Genomic DNA, 20,396 nt, shown 5'->3' with positions numbered 1-20,396 from the left:
GGAAGAAAATGATTGAATCAGTAAAGAATTCAGAGTGGTGTTAATTCTCCCCCAGCGGGCAGTGAAATGGTAGAAGGAAAATCCCAGGATTCCTAGCCTAGGAAGCCATCCAGTTTTTCCCTGACTGATTGGATGTGATTGACTGGCTGTTCAAAGGAGTCTCATGTTTTTGGAGCTCTGCCAAAGTTCCCCTCCACCTCTGACCCTGTCAACATCGGGAATGGAGTGATGGATTGACTTTGGTTATGGCCTGGAAACCATATTGGGTTCCTGATGGGATGTATAGTCCAGAGGCCTTGAACATATGGAAGAGAGAAATAATAAAAAAAAATTAAAAATCCACTCTATGAAATCAAGAAAATTATTAAAAATTGTCTCCTGATATGAATTGGAGGAGACATTTGATACTTCCATATCTTTTTTCCACCCATTGATAAACGTAATGAATGCCACTCTACCTTTTTCTCCGCAGGGTTTGTTTTTTTTGGGCTCATATGCTAATGAGTGGGTGTTATTTTGGTTTTTTTTTTTTGAGCAGCCTCTGCACAACCATTTAAGCAATTCGTTTTTACACCCACTACAGTTGGCCTATTAGGCTTTAATGACACCATGTTAAGTGCCAGTAATGAATAGGCAAGTAATTAACACTTGCAAGGCAAGAAAACACTCCTTTTATTATATATTTATTTATTTATCAACGTGCTGGGGTTTGTGGAGTGGTGAGCAACCTTCATGGGTGAATGAATGGCTGGAGGGGACTTGGCAAATTCGGGAATTCCCAGGTGTGGATGGTTGGAGCTGCAGTTTGGGGTGTTTGATGCTCACCAAATTCAGGAATTCCCAGGTGTGGATGGGTGGAGCAGCAGTTTGGGGTGTTTGAGACTCACCAAATTCAGGAATTCCCAGGTGTGGATGGGTGGAGCTGCAGTTTGGGGTGTCTGAGACTCACCAAATTCAGGAATTCCCAGGTGTGGATGGGTGGAGCTGCAGTTTGGGGTGTCTGAGACTCACCAAATTCAGGAATTCCCAGGTGTGGATAGGTGGAGCTGCAGTTTGGGGTGTTTGATGCTCACCAAATTCAGGAATTCCCAGGTGTGGACGGGTGGAGCTGCAGTTTGGGGTGTTTGATGCTCACAGAAATCGCAGAATCAAAGAATCACAGAATGAATTAGGTCAGAAAAGACCTTTGAGATCATCAAGTCCAACCTATGAGCTAACACCTCCTCATCAACTAAACCATGGTTATTGACCACTGAGTGCCACATCCAGGTTTTTTTTAACACATCCAGGATGGTGACTCCACCACCTCCCTGGGCAGACAATCCCAATCTTCCAGTGAAGAATTCCATCCAGAGTCTTCCAGCCCAACCACTCTCCCAGTGAAGAATTTTTTCCCGATTGCTCCATTCTCCTCCAGGAATTTACACCCAGACCTGCAATCATCCCCAAAGCTGCTGGGATAAAAAAATAACCTCAAAGTGATGTTTGAATGTCCTTTTTTTTTTGTGTGCAGCCACGCCCTGCATCAAAGCCATCAGCCCCAGCGAGGGGTGGACCACGGGGGGAGCCATGGTCATCATCATCGGGGACAACTTCTTCGACGGGCTGCAGGTGGTGTTTGGGACCATGCTGGTGTGGAGTGAGGTGGGTACAGCTTCCTCCCCAGCCCCGAGTGGGGAAACTTCCCTTTCCTGAGGGGCAAAGGGGTTAATTCCTGTTCCTTTTCCAGTTCTGTGGTGGTGGGTGAGGTGGGACACAGCGAAGGGAATTCACAGAATGTGCTTTCCTCGCTGTGTGATGTTGCTGACTGATACCCAGAATGGAACTGGAGAATTCTAGGCATCTATAGAATCAAGAAAATTATTAGAAATTGTCTCCTGATATGAGTTGGAGGAGACTTTTGATAGTCCCACATCTCTCTTTCACCCAGTGATGAACCCAATGAATGTGACTCTGCCTGTTTTTCCACAGGGTTTGTTCTTTACACAGATTTATTTACAGAGGTAAAGGTAGAGAAATAAAGAAAAGGTTGGAGTTTGGGAAGGAGAGAAGAAATCAGTCTGGAAATAAAGCAGCAATTAACCAGTGGGCTTCAGAGCCCAAGTTTCTTGATGACAATTGATCCTAAAACGTGTGTTTCTCTCCAAGGAGCTACCCCAGGTGTTTCACTCTGCTGATAAAACAGAAATAATACAGTGATAACAGTGAAATAAAGAGGTTTCACTGAGGGCTGTAATGGGGGAAATGGTTTTAAAGCGCACAAGGGTAGAGCTGGAGATGAGGATGAATTTTTTTTTGGTGAGGGCTGGGCAGAGGTTGCCCAGAAATCCTGGAATTGTCCCAGTTTGGACAGGCTTTGGAGGAGCCTGGGACAGCAGAAGGTGACCCTGCCCGTGGGGTGGCACAGGATGATCATAATTCCTCCCAACCCAAACTCCTCCATGATTTCCTCACAAAACAAACGCTCAGCACAGATCTCTGATGGTGTCTCTCATTGCCGTTCCCAGCTGATCACACCTCACGCCATCCGCGTCCAGACGCCGCCGCGGCACATCCCCGGCGTGGTGGAGGTGACATTGTCCTACAAATCCAAGCAGTTCTGCAAAGGAGCGCCGGGCAGGTTCATTTACACAGGTAATTTTCATTTGCAAAGGTAATTTTCATTTGCACAGGTAATTTTGATTCACACAGGTAATTTTCATTTACACAGGTAATTTTCATTTATGCAGGTAAAAAAAAAAACCCAAAAACTAAACAAACTGGGATTTTCACTCTGACCTCTGTGGTGCTGATTGGGATTGACTGGTTTTGTTTATTAACCAACCCTTGGCTGGTTTAATTTATTCATTCATTTATTTATTTATCTATTTTTTATTTAATTTTTGTCACCTCTCGCTCTCCCAAGGCCACTCTGGGAGTGGTGACATTCGGATGTGTGAGGAGGTGGTTTTATCATAAGGCATTTTTACTGCACATTAATATTTTTTTCCAACTGCTGTCACAACACTGGTCTGCCTACAGAGCATACAACCAAATATTTATGTTCAGCTCGATTACATTTGAGCTTTCCTTTCTTTTTTTTTTTTTTAAATTTATTTATTTTTGGAAAGAGTCACACTAAGACAGATTGCTTGAAGAAGAAAACGCCAAGCTGTTGGAATGATGAATATAAAAATCAGCTCTACATTTCCAAGGGTAAATCTAAACCAGCATAGTGAGGAGTTGGGGGAGCTCATCTGCACCCTGTGATGCATTTTTATAATTCTGCATTTTTATAATTTTGTGGTTTTATAATTTTGTGTTTTGATAATTTTGTGTTTTTATAATTTTGCACTGCTGCACTCCTGGGTCTGTCAGCATTTCCCCTCCAAAGTTCCCTCACTCAGGGTGCTGCAGCTCGGCCATCAAACCCCTCTCATCACCAAAATGGGATTTGTGGACTTTTCCATGAGCTTTCCACATGGAAAACTTCCTGTCAGGATCCTATAGCCACGGAACTGGCTGGAGAGAACAACACAAACCCACAGGATGGCTCGTTGGAGGGGGATGGCAGCAGCTGAGCCAACCCTAGCAGTTCAAGTGAGAGATAAAATGCTCAAAATGAGAGCTAAAAGCCTATTTTTAAATCCCTACAACTAAATTTTAATCCCTGTGCCTGGTGAGGATCCAGGTTGCACACACACCCCTCCGTTCTGAGCTGCTCTCCTTTCATCAGCTGCTCCTGGGATAATCACACATTTGTTCTCTGCCGCTAATCTCGCTGTAGCCTCACCTCCCGCTTTTAACACGACACCAATTCAAATTCTCTGCTGCTCTAAGTGGTTCCATTACAGCTCCCTTGGCTTTAATAACACACCAGTTTATGCCAGCTGAGGGCACGGCTTGTAGGCTTTCCCAGCTCAGCTTTGATCACAGCTCTGCGTTTACTTTGTCACCGAGATGCTAACCTGGAAATGTGTATATCAGGGAGATTTGGAACATAATTTTCCTTGCTGAGCAGAAATCCTCCAGGGGTTACCTTGTCAGAGCAAAGCAATATGAAATCATCCTCGGGAAAGGTTGGGCTCTGGGTTGTGCTGCATCAGCCTCCCCGCCAGGATTTGGGGACGGGAAGGTGCTGGTTTGCTGAATCTTGTCAGGAGATTGCAGGTCTTGTTGTCTGCTGGTGGGAAACAACACTTAGAGGGATGCAGAGAGCTCTGTAAATTGGCAGGGTGAGTTCCCTCGGACAGAAAAACTGATGTGACAAAGCGTTTGCTGCTGCCACTGCTTCAGTGAGAGAGACACAGGGGAAAAGAGACTTCAGGATCTGAAGGGCTGGCAGGGAAGCCAGAGAGGGAGATTGCAGCGGGAATGTAGTGACAAGACAAGGAGGAATGGATTCAGAGTGAGAGAGGGGAAATGTAGGTGAGATTTGTGGAAGGATTTGCTCTCAGAGAGGGTGGGGAGGTCCTGGTAGAGGTGACCAGGGAAGCTGTGGGATGTCCCAGACCAGGCTGGACAGGGCTTGGAGCACCCAGAGACAGTGGGAGGTGTCCCTGCCATGGCAGCAGGGTAGAACAAGATGATTTTGAAGTCCTTTCCAACCCAAACCATCCCATGATTCAAACTTTAGGGCCACAGGTGCCTTTTCTCTGTGCAAACACCTCAGAGGTTGGCTGTCCCACTGCTCTGCACACTGTCCTGCAGTTGGCACAACTTGCTCAACTGTTTTCCTTTTCTTTGCTCAACTGAATTCCTTTTCCTTCCCGTTCCAGTCAGTCAGAGGAGCTGTGTTTAAGATAAAACTTTATTTTTTAGTTTTGAAGGGTAAGGAAAATCAAAGAGGAAGCACTGTCCCCACTCTGCTTGAGCTTCACATAAATGAAGTCAGGGAGTTGATGACACATTTAGGTTTCTCCCTGCTTTTATACAACAAATCTGTAGTTAAAACCCAAGTTTTAAAGCATTAAAGTCATGCTAGGGAGTGGTTTGCAGGCTCACTGATAATTTAGTTTATTCACTAGCTGGCTGCTCTTTTTGTGCCATTATATCATGCCATGCCCAATTTTTTAAACTACATTTTGGGAGGTTCAAGCAACGCCTTTGGACCTGAAACTCTGGATTTGAGGGCTTGCCAAAGGGATTTTGTACCCAAGTCCATTTTTTTGGGGGGAATTTCATTTCAGACATCTGATTCCCATGGAATAACAAACAGCCTGCATGTCTGGCAGAACCCTCTGAGGTCTCCATGAACCCCAAAGCATTTGGGTGTAATTTTGCCATATTTCTCTGAACCACATGGATAAATCCCTCCTGACCCAGCAGCTCTTTCCCCAGTGGGAGTGGAATTGTGGGGAAGCTGCTGGAACTTGCTGGTGGATTCTCCACCTTTGGCCTCCACTTGGCAAGGTGTCATTCACCCCTCCAGAACTGGAGGTTGGTTTTTAGCAGCATTTCGCCACAGAGATATTTTTGTTCCGCTAATGAGTAAAACCAGCAGTGGCCAATTTTGTTGCAGGGCTGTACAGAAAAGCTTTGTGCTGAGAGACATAATGTGGACATTGATCCAGGATGGCTGAGACCTGAGAACAATTCGGCATTGTTGGGAAGTGATTTGCTGCTGGTGATCTATCAGGATGAAAATATCCACGGCGATCCATTGGAAAAAATGTTTGTTGAATTATGGCCAACTGCTTCTTTTTCTTCCTGAATTAGCATTTTACAGATTCCCATTAGCTGTTTTTAGTAACTATATTTATATACATGTGTATATATATATATGTATATATTCACAGATATATATATTTGAATTCCTGTATATTTCATCTTTGAATTCTTATACATTTCACATTTCTTCAGCTTAAAATATGCAATTTAAGTGAGCAGATTTGTGATCAAGAAGATAAATGGCACATCATAGTGATGTTTAGGCTCTTGAGGGAATTGGCCTCTAATTCTCAGGACAATTGGCAAAATAACCCACCTCCCAAGCAACCCCTCTTCCCAAACGGGATGTAGATTCTGTGGCAGTTGAAATGTGTATTATTAAACTCCTTAAGCAAACCAGAATGGCTCCCAGTGGAGAGCAAAGACATTCTAAGTATAGCCAAGACTAAATTCTCAGGTCTGGGTTTTCTCGGCTCAATTCCCACTTGATTATCTCCTGTAATATTTAAACTTCATGCCATGCCATAATTATTTAATAAAAAAGTAAATATAAAATGTATCTCAGCGGGGAATGTGACCTTTTACCTTCGTGTTGTTGCACCGAAGGGATAAACAGGGAACCTGGATCGGCGGAAAAGTCTGTCTCGCTTGATGGGTTCATTCTGCTGGTGCAGAGATGATTCCCTGCCAATCTCTGCGCCAGGAGAATGATATTTTGGGATATTTTGGATGATTCAATCAGATCCATCAGCGTCTCCTGCAATCAGGGGTTTTCAGCTCTGCCGGTGTCACTAGTTATTTAAAAAAATGGAGTTTTTTTCACCCCAAAAGAACCACTAATGGCACGAGGGGGTCTGAGCCAGCGCTGGCTGAGGGTGTTGCTCAAGGACTTACATATGTTACTTATTAAATGTGTCATGAAATTCTTCGCAGGATCCTCAGCATGAATGTGTCGTTTGTGTTAAAATGTGCATTTTGAAGAGCGAGGGAATTCAAAGCAAAACCCCCCTGCGATTGTGCTGGTGCTTTGCTGGTGTGTTGGAGGCAGGCAGAGCCTGAGCACACAGAACCCTGCGAGCTGAATTTTGGGTTCTGCACCAATTTAAACTGGAGTTGGAATAATCAAAATCCTATTATTATTATTATTATTATTATTATTATTATTATTATTATTATCGCCGCCATCTCCTAGCAGAGACTATTAAAGCGTCTGAAGTTTTCTGAAATCACCAGCGATGCCAGTAGGGCTCTGCCAGCTATTGCTAACAGGATCTGGGTCAAAATATCCTGGTTTATCCACCAGAGATTCAGATCATTACAGGGAAGTGCAGAACACACAACTGGGGAAGGGAACGTGTCTGACGAAGAGCTGTGCCCTACTTCGGGGCTGGAAAACGTTGGGGGTGTGTGTGGAAATGTGTTTATTAGAGAAATAAACCCGATTTTCTGATTTCTGGCTGTGTAACCAGCAGAAGATGTGGCCTGGTGTGGGTTTGGCTCATAATTTGCTTTTTTGCTGTCGTGGTTTTGTCCCGAGTGAGATGTGTGCCCTGAAAGGAGCATTTTGTGCTCCCAAATTATTCATTCGGCTTTGGTGGAGGAGGAGAAGTCAGCCAGGGAAACTGGAGCAGTTTTGAGTGCAGAAGTTGTGATTTCTTTGTTCCCCTGTCGAGACAGAGCCATATAAAAATCCGTGTCAAACTCACCCGTGTAATGTGGTTTGGTGTTTTCCTTCCAGCTTTAAACGAACCCACCATAGATTATGGCTTCCAGAGGCTGCAGAAGGTCATCCCAAGACATCCTGGGGACCCCGAAAGATTAGCTAAGGTAAAATAATTTTACTCATGTCACTCAGCCCACCAAACGTGTTATTTCACCTCTAATTCAGACACAATTATAAAGAGACACAATTAAAAGAAGATACCTCTAAAAGAGACACAATTATATCTTAAATGGCAATCACATCCGAATTGTCATTTATTATTTCTGACTAATTGGTTGTAAATCCAGCAAGAATGGGGTTGTGTAGAACCCACGGTGATTTTTGTGTGTTGGAGCTCAAACACCCTCTGTGTAATTTTTCTGCTAAAACATGGTCAGAGAATATTCCCAGTTCGTTGTCCTTGTCCTCTGCATTTATCCACGGTGGCAAATCCCTGACCCCAAACTCAGGAACAGAGTGAATCCTACACAAATCCATGGAGAAGGACACACTGAAATCCCGCGGGGAACGAGGACACCTGGGGTTTGTCCCGGTTGTGGTGCTGGGAGGAGGAGGAGGAGGTTCAGGACTCTGGAGAGCTCCGGGTCCCGGCGGAGCTCCGGACGGCGCGGCCGAGCCAGGGATCCTCCCGCCCGTGGCTCCATTCCATTCCATTCCATTCCATTCCATTCCATTCCATTCCATTCCATTCCATTCCATTCGTTTGGTCTATTTATTTTATTTATTCTATTTATTCTATTTTATTGTATTTATTTTCTTTTATTTCCTCTTAGAATTTATTTAAATGATTTCATTTTTTTTATTTTTTGCTATTTATTTTATGTATTTATTTTTATTTAATTTTTCACACTTTTATTTCGTTTTCCACATTTTTATTTCATTAATTGACTTTTTTATTGTATTTATTTTTATTTATTACATGTTTACATTTGTTTTATTTATCGATTTCTATTCAGCATTATTTTTTATTTTATTTCATTAGTAGTATTTTATTTATTTATATGTTTTTATTTATTTATTTATTATATATGTATTTCTCTATATTTTATTTAACTGAGCTATTTTCTGCCGTTAAAACGCCTCTTTCCCTCTCCCCCTGCAGGAAATGCTGCTGAAAAGAGCTGCTGACCTGGTGGAGGCTCTGTATGGGACACCCCACAACAACCAGGTCAGCCTGGCAGGGGTGGGACAGTCCAGCCCCAAAACCTGGGAGTGTCCCCATTCCCATTGGTGACAGGAACTGGGACAGTCCAGCCCCAAACCCTGGGAGTGTCCCCAGTTCTTGTTGGTGACAGAGGGTGGGACAGTCCAGCCCCAAACCCTGGGAATGTCCCCCATTCCTGTTGCTGACAGGGGGTGGGAAAGTCTATCCCCACACCCCATGTCCATCCCTGATCCCATCCCTGATCCATCCCCAATCCTGATCCATCCCATCCCTGATCCATCTCATCCCTGATCCGTCCCACCCCTGATCCCATCCCACCCCTGCTCCACCCCATCCCTGATCCATCCCCATCCCCGATCCATCCCCAATCCTGATCCATTCCCTCCCGGATGCACCCCATCCCTGATCCATCCCATCCCTGATCCATCCCATCCCTGATCCATCCCCAATCCTGATCCATCCCATCCGGGATGCACCCCATCCCTGATCCATCCCCATCTCTGATCCATCCCACCCCTGATCCATCCCCTCCCTGATCCATCCCCAGTCCTGATCCATCCCCAATCCTTATCCATCCCACCCCTGATCCATCCCATCCCACACCCCACCTCGTCCCCGATCCACCCCATCCCTGGTCCATCCCCTCCCTGATCCATCCCACCCCTGATCCATCCCCAATCCTGATCCATCCCCTCCCCATCCCGCAGGACCTGATCCTGAAGCGGGCTGCCGACATCGCCGAGGCTCTGTACAGCGTTCCGCGCAACCCCGCGCAGCTGCCGGCGCTGTCCAGCTCCCCTGCCCACAGCTCCATGATGGGCATCAACTCCTACGGCAGCCAGCTGGGCGTCAGCATCTCCGAGTCAGCACAGGCCAACAACCAGGGTGAGCCCCGAGATGTTCCCCAAACTCTGAAATCCCCAATCCTGTCACATTCCCGATCTTTTTCCCCTGGATTGGTTTTCCAACCTCTCCACATGGTTTTAACTCCTCTCCCCGTGCCTTATCTGAAATAATTTTTTGTTATTTTCTGGTACCAACTCACCACTGAATTCTCACCCTGTCCCCCTCCAAATACCAATTTTTTAAAATAATATCTTTGTTTTCATGATCAGCAATGGAAAAAAAACCCTCGCGGTTGAAAGGCTGGGAAATTTTATTTTGTTTTTAAGGCAGCTGCTCCAGGGTTAATTCTCCCAACTTTCATATATTGTATCTATTACATTGACTCCAGATACACTATTGATTGTGAGGAAAACATCCCATAAAGCAATCTATTAACATTGGAGGAATTACCAGCTTTTCTGCCTCCTGAATATTTTGATTTTTAGCCTGTGGTTGATTGCAGTGCTTGGGTGTGTTTAACACTCTAAGGCAGCAAACTCATGTCCTATAAAGTTCCTATAAATCAAGCAAGATAATTTTCTATCTGCCAAGTCCAAACCCATCATGAAGATAATTTTGCTCATTTTTTTTCAGGTCTCATCAGCCCTGAATTAGAACTTTGTGATATAAATGAGCAGAAATGACCTTTATATACTTAAATATTGTATCTAAATAGTGATTACTCTTAATGTAATTATTGTATCGCTCTCTCCAATGAAAGCTTTTCCATGGAAAAACTCTTTTCCAGCTGGAATAACAATTTTGTCCTTTTATGCTGGTAGCTCCAGTTTTCAAGTCCCTTTTTGGAGGGAAAAAAGCTAAATTTTACCTCTCAAATATTTTTTAGCATTTTTTAAGACAACAAAGATTGCTTTTACTTACCCAGTTCATTCTTTCTGCCAAACAGAGTAATCTAAAAGTTAAACTACAAACTTTTTAAGGGTTATATTTCCCCCTTAGTCATTTACTTGTTTTATCTGTATTGTTGAATTGTTGAATTGACCTGTAATTCCACAATTTAACAATAATTTGAAGAGTAAAACCTTCCCCATTCAATGGTAGAAAATCCCATGCATTATAAACTCTACCCCAGGAAAAAATAATCACCCACAGTGTTGTCCTGGCCTCGGAATGAATTTAAAGCTTTAATAAATCAAATTTCATTGGAAAAATATACGTAGGATCACTTCAAAAAGTTGGGTTAGAACTCAAATTGGAGGGAAAACCACTGGATTTATTGATGTTACCCAAATACTTTAAATAATCTGGATTTAAATCAGATTTATTTCAGGAGGGGATGCGCAGAGGGAGGCTTTAAACCGCGGAGCTGCTCTGAAATGTGGATTTTTTTCCCCAGGTTACATCCGCAACACCAGCAGCATCTCCCCCCGAGGATACTCATCCAGTTCCACCCCGCAACAGTCCAACTACAGCACCTCCAGCAACAGCATGAACGGCTACAGCAACGTCCCCATGTCCAACCTGGGCGTCCCCGGCTCGCCCGGGTTCATCAACGGCTCCCCGACGGGATCCCCCTATGGATGTACGACCCCAAATAATGTGCTTATTCCCCATTCCTCCTCATCCTTCCTCAAAAAAAACCAGCAAAAATGGGTTTAGCGGAGGTTTTGGTAATGGTTTTGGTTGGTGTGGTTGGAACAAGTTGGAAAGTTTTCCTGTTTTTGGAGGGTTGGACCTCATTTCTTTATTTTTTCTCCATTTTTTTAATCCAGGTGCAGATTCTTGAGTTTTATGAAGTTTAGAAATTTGCAGTTTTGTGAAGCGAGTAGCCACTGCTTTTAGATTTTGCAAATCCTGGGTAAAAGCCACTCTGAAATCATTTTTATCTGTTTGAAGGCATTATCAATAACCGAGAGCTGGATTGGGGATTAATTTCCTGTGCAACCATGTTAAATTCATAGCCAAAAATGTAATGTATCATGGAATTAAGCTCTGAATTTCTGCTTGTTTTACCATGAGCTGCCACTCTTCCTTCCATACCTTGATTTCCCTCTGGTAAGAGAGTATGTGAAAAAAAAAAAGAAAAAAGATAATAATAATTTAAAAAATATATATATACACCACAAGTTGTGGTGTAGGTAAATAACTAAATATATGTTATATATGTATATATATATAAATAGGATGAAGAGTTAAACACCTGCTTCTTCTTATTCTTGTTCTTGTTATTATTATTATTTTATTTTTATTTTTGTTTTTATTTTTATTTTTATTTTTATTATCATCCCCTTTTCTGGAGGTTTCCATCAGGAAAGGACCAGGTCTCCAGCATCTTGATATTGTGATTTCAAACCAATATTTCCGCGAGACTTGGGAATTCCCATGAAATATTGTTGTTTGTTCCTCCTTTGGCTGATATTGTTCTGGAAGCTCAGCAAACACTTCCTTAACGAGTTATTGGACAGAGAATGAGGATTTTTCCTTGCAAGACACTTCTTTGGAAAGAAGGTGATTTAGATTAAAATCTAAGCAGCAGCTTGAAACCAAGGAAATTTGATTTTTAGAAAGCTGGGCAGGACACAGGAATTGCCAACCTTCCCAAATTCCAAGGATATTTAGTGGATAGGCTGTTACTGTTCCTATTGACTCTGTCCCTTGATAACTTCCAATTTTCTGGAACCCTCACACTGAATTTTGAAAGATTTGAGCTTTCTGAACTATTTTTTTAACTTTTTTTTTTTTACTATTTTTTTTCTGAAAAGAAAGAAAAGAAACTTTCTGAACTATTCAGTTTACCTTTTTACCTCAGAGTTCCTCTAATTAATCACTGAATGAGCCCTCCTTTGAGAGGTGAAATGAGGGATTGGAAAATGGGTTCTTTGAGCAGTTTTATGGGATTTCTGATGAAAAATCCCATTTTTTCCCGTTGGCAGTGATGTCTTCGAGTCCAACCGTCGGCTCCTCCAGCACTTCTTCCATCCTCCCGTTCTCCTCCTCGGTGTTCCCCGCAGTCAAGCAGAAGAGTGCCTTCGCTCCGGTCATCCGACCCCAAGGGTCACCCTCGCCCGCCTGCTCCAGCGGCAACGGCAACGGCTTCCGAGGTCAGTGATGGATACCTGGGAATTAACGGGAGTTTGGTAATTTGGGAAACGGGAATGGTGTCCGAGGTGAGCGATGGGATCGTGGGATTAATGGGAAATTGGTAATTTGGGAAACGGGAATGGCTTCCGAGGTGAGCCATGGGATCATGGAATTAACGGGAATTTGTTAATTTGGGAAATGGGAATGGTGTCTGAGGTGAGCGATGGGATCATGGAATTAACGGGAATTTGGTAATTTGGGAAACGGGAATGGCTTCCGAGGTGAGTGATGGATACCTGGGAATTAACGGGAAATTGGTAATTTGGGAAATGGGAATGGTGTCTGAGGTGAGCCATGGGATTGTGGGATTAACGGGAAATTGGTAATTTGGGAAACGGGAATGGTGTCTGAGGTGAGCCATGGGATCATGGAATTAACGGGAATTTGGTAATTTGGGAAACGGGAATGGTGTCTGAGGTGAGTGATGGATACCTGGGATTTCATGGGAAATTGTTTATTTGGGAAACAATAATGGCTTCTGAGGTGAGCCATGGGATCATGGAATGGCAGATTTGGTAATTTGGGTAAACGGGAATGGCTTCCGAGGTGAGCCATGAGATCATGGGAATTAATGGGACTTAGTTATTTTGGGAAATGGGAATGGCTTCCGAGATGAGCCATGGGTACCTGGGCATTAACAGGAAATTGGTAATTTGGGAAAATGGGAACGGCATCCGAGGAATCCTTGGAATTAACAGGAAATCATTAATTTGGGAAAACGCAGCCTCCACCTGAGTGCCCCCAATCCCCCCTGAGTGCCCCTGATCACCCCGAGTGCCACCAATCCCTTGAGTGCCACCAACCACCCCCTGAATGCCACCAACCACTCTCTGAGTGCCACCAACCACCCCGAGTGTCACCACACTGACGTCACAGGGCTCAGGGGTGAAAATCTGTCCCAATCCAATTGGATTTAGGGATCAATCCCATTTTTTGGCTTTAAAGCAAGGGCCAGGTGCTGATTTCCACCAGGAAAGGCTACTTTTCAACCCCACAGTGGTCTGGGTTGGGAAAGGACCTCAAAGATCCAATTCCAACCCCCAGCAGGGGCAGGGACACCTTTTTGTGGAATATTGTGGAATATAAACCAGCAGGGACAACTTTTTATGGAATATCATGGAACACAAATGAGCAGGGACACCTTTCCCTGGAATATCATGGAACACAAACCAGTAGGGACACCTTTTTCTGGAATATCATGGAACAAAAAAAACCAGCAGGGACAATTTCCCCTGGAATATTATGGAACAAAAACCAGCAGGGACAGCTTTCCCTGGAATATCATGGAACACAAACAATCAGGGACAGCTTTCCCTGGAATATCATGGAACACAAACACGCAGGGACAGCTTTCCCTGGAATATCATGGAACACAAACCAGTAGGGACACCTTTTTCTGGAATATCATGGAACACAAATGAGCAGGGACAGCTTTCCCTGGAATATCATGGAACACAAACACTCAGGGACAGCTTTCCCTGGAATATCATGGAACACAAACCAGTAGGGAGACCTTTTTCTGGAATATATGGAACACAAATGATCAGGGACACCTTCTCTTGGAATATCATGGAACACAAACCAGCAGGGACAATTTTCCCTGGAATATCATGGAACACAAATGAGCAGGGACACCTTTCCCTGGAATATCACAGAACACAAATGAACAGGGACATCTTTCCCTGGAATATCATGGAACACAAACCAGTAGGGACACCTTTTTCTGGAATATTATGGAACAAAAACCAGCAGGGACACCTTTTTCTGGAATATCATGGAACACAAACCAGTAGGGACGCCTTTCCCTGGAATTTCATGGCTCTTTTGTGGGGAACAACTTCTCCCCAGGCTTGAGGGACTCGTTAAGCAGAGCTAACCCCCAGCTTTGTCCAGAACCCAAATCTGCTGCAGGGTTTAGGCTCAGCCCGGGAATTGAGCCCAATTTACAGCCCTTTTAAAGGTGATCTGCGAAACAAATGTGAGCCGGGAGATAAGAATGGAAACCTGCAGCAAATTCTGGTTTGTAACAGGCCGGGGGGCGTGTGCAGCACATAAATACACTCCAAGTCTCCATAAAAAATGCCTTTATAGGGCCTGGGAAGTCGTCTGGCTCCTTCAGCCTTGGCTGGAGATAGCCTAGGAAACAGAGCTGTGGGTTGAGCCGTGCCAGGAGGCAGGGGTGACTCCAGAGAGCCCCAAAAACAGCACCTGCCGGGCTGGGTGTGATGGAAACCCCTGGCTGGGCTGCAGGACCTGCAGGAAGTGGGATTGTTTTATGGCATGAGGAAATTCGGAGTGCGCTGAGCAAAACCAGCGATGGCTTGAAAAGGTGACTCGGAGAATTTTCAAACAGTTTCTTTCCCTGCCCCAGCTCCGTGAAAATCCACGTTTTTCTGAGATCATTTGCTCCTCATGAGTGATCTATTGATCTCACCGTGTGAAACCACAGATTTAAATCTGTTTTAAAGCTAAACTTGTCTAACTGCTGTGGAGAGAAGGTCTAAATATTGAGCCCAAATATTCAGGAGTTACCTGAGGTGGTGCTAAACTTAAATCAGAGAGAAAATCACTCAGATTTCTGGGAGACAGAAAAAGGACAAATTAAAAATCTACTGAAGTATTTAAATTAATGATTTTCCTTAAGGTAACACTCAAGACTCTGCTTAGAAAGAGTTTATCTCTTTTTAAACCTTTTAATGTGATAAAGTACCAGAGACCATTTGGTGCTCACAACATGTTTAATCCAGTCTAACTGGACTGGATAAAATAATCATTCTGGATAAAATAATAATAATTCAGCAATAAACTAATTGCTGAATTAGGTTGTGCAGAGATAAATGGATACAGAATTTAATAGCCACATCCCTTTCTTTGTGGATTTCTACCTGCACATCAACACAACCATAAATACATGTTAATATTAATATTAATATTAATGTTAATAATCTACAACTGTTCAATTGAAATCTCAGTAAAACATGACTGGTCAGTGACACAACCAAGTTGGTTAATTTAATTTTTGCAGAATTTAATAGTCACATCCCTTTCTTTGTGGGTTTCTACCTGCACATCAACACAACCATAAATACATGTTAATATTAATATTAATATTAATGTTAATAATCTACAACTGTTCAATTGAAACCCCAGTAAAACACGACTGGTCAGTGACACAACTAGGTTGGTTAATTTAATTTTTACAGAATTTAATAGTCACATCCCTTTCTTTGTGGGTTTCTACCTGCACATCAACACACCAACAAAAAGATTAATAAATATTAATATTAATAATCCATAACTGTTCAATTGAAATCTCAGTAAAACACGACTGGTCAGTGACACAACAAGGTTGGTTAATTTAATTTTTACAGAATTTATTAACCACATCCCTTTCTTTGTGGATTTCTACCTGCACATCAACACAACCATAAATAGATTAATATTAATATTAATATTAATATTAATAATCTACAACTGTTCAATTGAAATCTCAGTAAAACACGACTGGTCAGTGACACAACAAGGTTGGTTAATTTAATTTTTACAGAATTTAATAGTCACATCCCTTTCCTTGTGGGTTTCTACCTGAACATCAAAACAACCATAAATACATGTTAATATTAATATAAATAATAATAATCTACAACTGTTCAATTGAAACCCCCAGTAAAACACGACTGGTCAGTGACACAACAAGGTTGGTTAACTTAATTTTTACAGAATTTAATAGTCACATCCCTTTCTTCAACACAACCATAAATACATGTTAATATTAATATTAATAATCTACAACTGTTCAATTGAAATCTCAGTAAAACATGACTGGTCAGTGACACAACTAGGTTGGTTAATTAAATTTTTACAGAATTTAATAGTCACATCCCTTTTTTTGTGGATTTCTACCTGCACATCAACACAACCATAAATACATGTTAATATTAATATAAATAATAATAATCTACAACTGTTCAATTGAAACCCTCAGTAAAACGCAACTGGTCAGTGACACAACAAGGCTGGTTAATTTAATCTTTACAGAATTCAATAGTCACATCCCTTTCTTTGTGGATTTCTACCTGCACATCAACACACCAACAAAAAGATTAATAAATATTAATATTAATAATCCATAACTGTTCAATTGAAATCTCAGTAAAACACGCCTGGTCAGTGACACAACAAGGTTGGTTAATTTAATTTTTGCAGAATTTAATAGTCACATCCCTTTCCTTGTGGGTTTCTACCTGAACATCAAAACAACCATAAATACATGTTAATATAAATATTAATAATCTACAACTGCTCAATTTAAACCCCAGTAAAACACGACTGGTCAGTGACACAACAAGGTTGGTTAATTGAATTTTTACAGAATTTATTAACCACATCCCTTTCTTTGTGGATTTCTACCTGCACATCAACACACCAACAAATAAATTAATATTAATATTATTAATCTACAACTGTTCAATTGAAACCCCCAGTAAAACACAACTGGTCAGTGACACAACAAGGTTGGTTAATTTAATCTTTACAGAATTTAATAGTCACATCCCTTTCTTCAACACAACCATAAATACATGTTAATATTAATATTAATAATCTACAACTGTTCAATTGAAACCCCCAGTAAACACGACTGGTCAGTGACACAACAAGGTTGGTTAGGCCAGGTCTTGCTAACCACTGAACTCTCCCAGGCACAGATGCAAATTCCAGCAGAAATATTTAAATGGATGCAAGCTGGGCAGCACATGCTCTGGAAAGCATCCAGGTACACACAGCCTGATATCCAAATTAACGTTCCCACCGTGCTGACAGACAGATGTGGCCAAAAAGTCAACAGGAGGCTCCAGAAGAGGCTCCTTGGCTGGGCTGAGGAAGAGGGAGATGGAAAATCCTCTCTGCCACAGGGCTGGAAATCAGGGATTGGTGTGCTGGGTGTGGAATTTGGGATTTAGTTACTTATTGATCAGATTTAGGAAATGCTGCTGGAGAGAGAATGGACAGGGCAAGCAGAGAATATGTGTAGGTTCTTCCCAAAACCTATTAACTCTCCATTTCCCCTCCCAAATATGTGGAAAACATCTCCTCAATCTATAATAGCAATAATAATAATAATAATTATAATAATAATAATGTATATTATCGAATGATATATTTCTATATCTTTATTTTTATATATGGAATATGTATTCTCTAGATATAAGTATATATTTATCTATATATTTATGTATATATAATTATATATATATCTATATATTTTATATGTATAATTATTTATTTATATATTACTATAGATATCGATGATGAAAATCTTCTTTATTATTATTATTATCATTATTATTATTATTATCATTATTTTCCAGCCCTCTCCTCACAGGCAGCAATGAAAATCTAGATTATATCTTCCAAATATGTTAACCACGGAAGTGTTGAAACCTGGATTAAAACCAGGCTAAACAGGAGATGTTCAACCTTTAAATCTTCATCCTCACCATTCCATGATTCTGGAATTCATCACTAATCCCTTTCCTTTCCTTTCCTTTCCTTTCCTTTCCTTTCCTTTCCTTTCCTTTCCTTTCCTTTCCTTTCCTTTCCTTTCCTTTCCTTTCCTTTCCTTTCCTTTCCTTTCCTTTCCTTTCCTTTCCTTTCCTTTCCTTTCCTTTCCTTTCCTTTCCTTTCCTTTCCTTTCCTTTCCTTTCCTTTCCTTTCCCTTCCTTCCCTTCCCTTTCCCTTCCCTTCCTTTTCCCTTCTTTTCCTTTCCTTTCCTTTCCTTTCCTTTCCTTTCCTTTCCTTTCCTTTCCTTTCCTTTCCTTTCCTTTCCTTTCCTTTCCTTCCCTTCCCTTCCCTTCCTTCCTTCCCTTCCCTTCCCTTCCCTTCCCTTCCCTTCCCTTCCCTTCCCTTCCCTTCCCTTCCCTCGCTGAAATTCCAGTGAATTCTCCACTCCAAGGCAGCATTTCCAAAGGCCATTTGCACTCCCCAGGCTGATGATCGTTATTAATTACACCCATTAAAGGTGCCTATCACCACATCATCTGCCTGCTCCCCGTCTTTGATTATTTATTTATTAAAAAAAAAAAATAATAATAAAAAAAATCCTCCAACCTTGCGACAATTTTAATCAAGTGTTCCAGCTGATAATTGCGAGCTGTCAAGGTTAATACAATAAGGCTCATCTCTAATTCTTTTTCCATTTCCCTCCAAGAGGAAGGAGGAAAAAAAAAAAAAAGAAATAAAAAAAGAAAAAAAACCCTCTGGGATAACGACTGCTGGTTGCTATATTCCCAACTCATCAGGGAGTGTCCTGCATTGAACCACCTTTATTGAAAAGTTACATCGATTCAATATATAGTAATACAGGCAAAAATAATTACAGCTTTGCTAGCAGTGTAAGACCTTAATCCAAACCTCCCAAACATTCAATAAAAAGCGATCCAGGCTGGGAATAGACTTTTGACAGTGCAAAAAATAGACTTTTGACAGTGCAGCCCCAGCGGGGAGCGGAGGCTGGGCGGAAATGGGCAGAGAAAAAAGTGGGAAAAGAGAGAGGAGATGAGCTGGGGAGAGCCAGGGGAGAATTCCTGCCGATATTCCTCCTTCTTTGGGGCAGGAGCAGGTGAGGCTGAGAAGCCAGGGACACCAATTGGGATTTATTTGGGTTTTTTGTGTGGTGGAATTTGCTGGGTTCTGTTATGGAATCACAGAATTCCAGCGGCGTTTGGGTTGGAAAAGACCTTAAAATCCTCCAGGGACACCTCAGCTATCCCAGCTTATCCCAGCCTGGCCTTGGACATCCCAGGGATCCAGGATTCCCACAGATTCTCTGGGAATTCCATCCCATCCTCTCCCCACCCTCCCAGGGAGGAATTTCTCCCTTTTTTCCCCCAGAACAGCCCTGTGCCCATGGCTCTGTCCTCACCTTGGGTCTCACTGCAGCACCAAAAGGTTTAAAGCCACTAAAACTCTGATTTTAAAATTCTAAAACTCTGATTTTAAAACTCTAAAATTCCAATTTTAAAACTCTAAAACTCTGATTTCAGCCCAGCTCAGGCCCTTCCTGTGATCCCTGATGCTCACAGGAGGGCAAAGAGCTCAAATATATTCTGTTCCATCACATTTTGCCACAATTTCACCTTTTTCATTTTTCTTTTTCAGCCATGACTGGTCTGGTGGTTCCCCCGATGTAAGGAAGGCAGGGGTGGCTTTGCTCCTCCTCTCCCTCTTCCCTTTTTTTTCCTCTTTTTTTTTTTTTTTTTGGCATTTTTCTTTTACAGCACAAAACTACTTATTGCGATGGACCACTAAAAAGGGAAAAAAAAAAAAAAAATAGCACTACAAGCTCTTTTTTTGGGGGGAAAGCCAGGCCCAGGATTTAAAAAAAATTAAAAAATAATTAAAAAAAAGAACATTTTTTATGGATTGGACCAGATAGAATTCTGCATCTTTCACCTGTTTCATATTCCTGACACAACCACATCCACTCCTCAAGCATTGGGAAAGAAGAATCAGCAAAGCCAGGATGAACAAGAGTCAGCAGAACAGAATCAGAAAATGCAAAGTTTTTTCCAGGAAGACACGAAAAAAAAAGAAAAAAAACCTTCCTAAGATTTGTAAAAATATTCGAAATGGGAGGGAAGAAGAAGGAAAAAAAAAAAAGAGAGAAATTGGCAAAAAAAACGATTCAAGCTCGATATTTTGGATACGATTTGTTTTACTTTGTAGGGGGTAAAAAAAAAAAAAAATAAAATAAAAAAAAAAAAGTTGGAGTTTCTATTTTCTACGGAGCCTTTCAGATATCGATTTAGTTTATGCAGAAAAAAAATAAAAAAACAAAAACCAATTCAACAAAACAGGGTACCAGCATGAGAG

At 41.9% G+C, this 20,396-nt stretch overlaps 1 protein-coding gene across 1 annotated transcript in view; it reads left to right on the top strand.

Annotated features, from left to right (window-relative positions):
• The window catches only part of EBF2 (EBF transcription factor 2), a 140,301-nt gene extending 120,151 nt beyond the window's left edge, over positions 1-20,150 (top strand). The window contains exons 9-16 of the mRNA XM_085080503.1: positions 1,514-1,644; positions 2,508-2,634; positions 7,388-7,476; positions 8,475-8,540; positions 9,245-9,422; positions 10,780-10,965; positions 12,317-12,484; positions 19,683-20,150. Coding sequence (XP_084936629.1) covers positions 1,514-1,644; positions 2,508-2,634; positions 7,388-7,476; positions 8,475-8,540; positions 9,245-9,422; positions 10,780-10,965; positions 12,317-12,484; positions 19,683-19,714 — 977 coding nt within the window. The 3' untranslated portion in view covers positions 19,715-20,150. The remainder of the gene's footprint in view (positions 1-1,513; positions 1,645-2,507; positions 2,635-7,387; positions 7,477-8,474; positions 8,541-9,244; positions 9,423-10,779; positions 10,966-12,316; positions 12,485-19,682) is intronic.
• The last annotated feature ends 246 nt before the right edge of the window (positions 20,151-20,396 follow it).

The sequence above is a fragment of the Lichenostomus cassidix genome, chromosome 22, assembly GCF_008360975.1.
Source record: "Lichenostomus cassidix isolate B80296 chromosome 22, HeHo_3.0, whole genome shotgun sequence".
In the NCBI taxonomy this organism is placed as follows: Eukaryota; Metazoa; Chordata; class Aves; order Passeriformes; family Meliphagidae; genus Lichenostomus; species Lichenostomus cassidix.
This window is presented reverse-complemented; position numbering and strand designations above follow the sequence as displayed.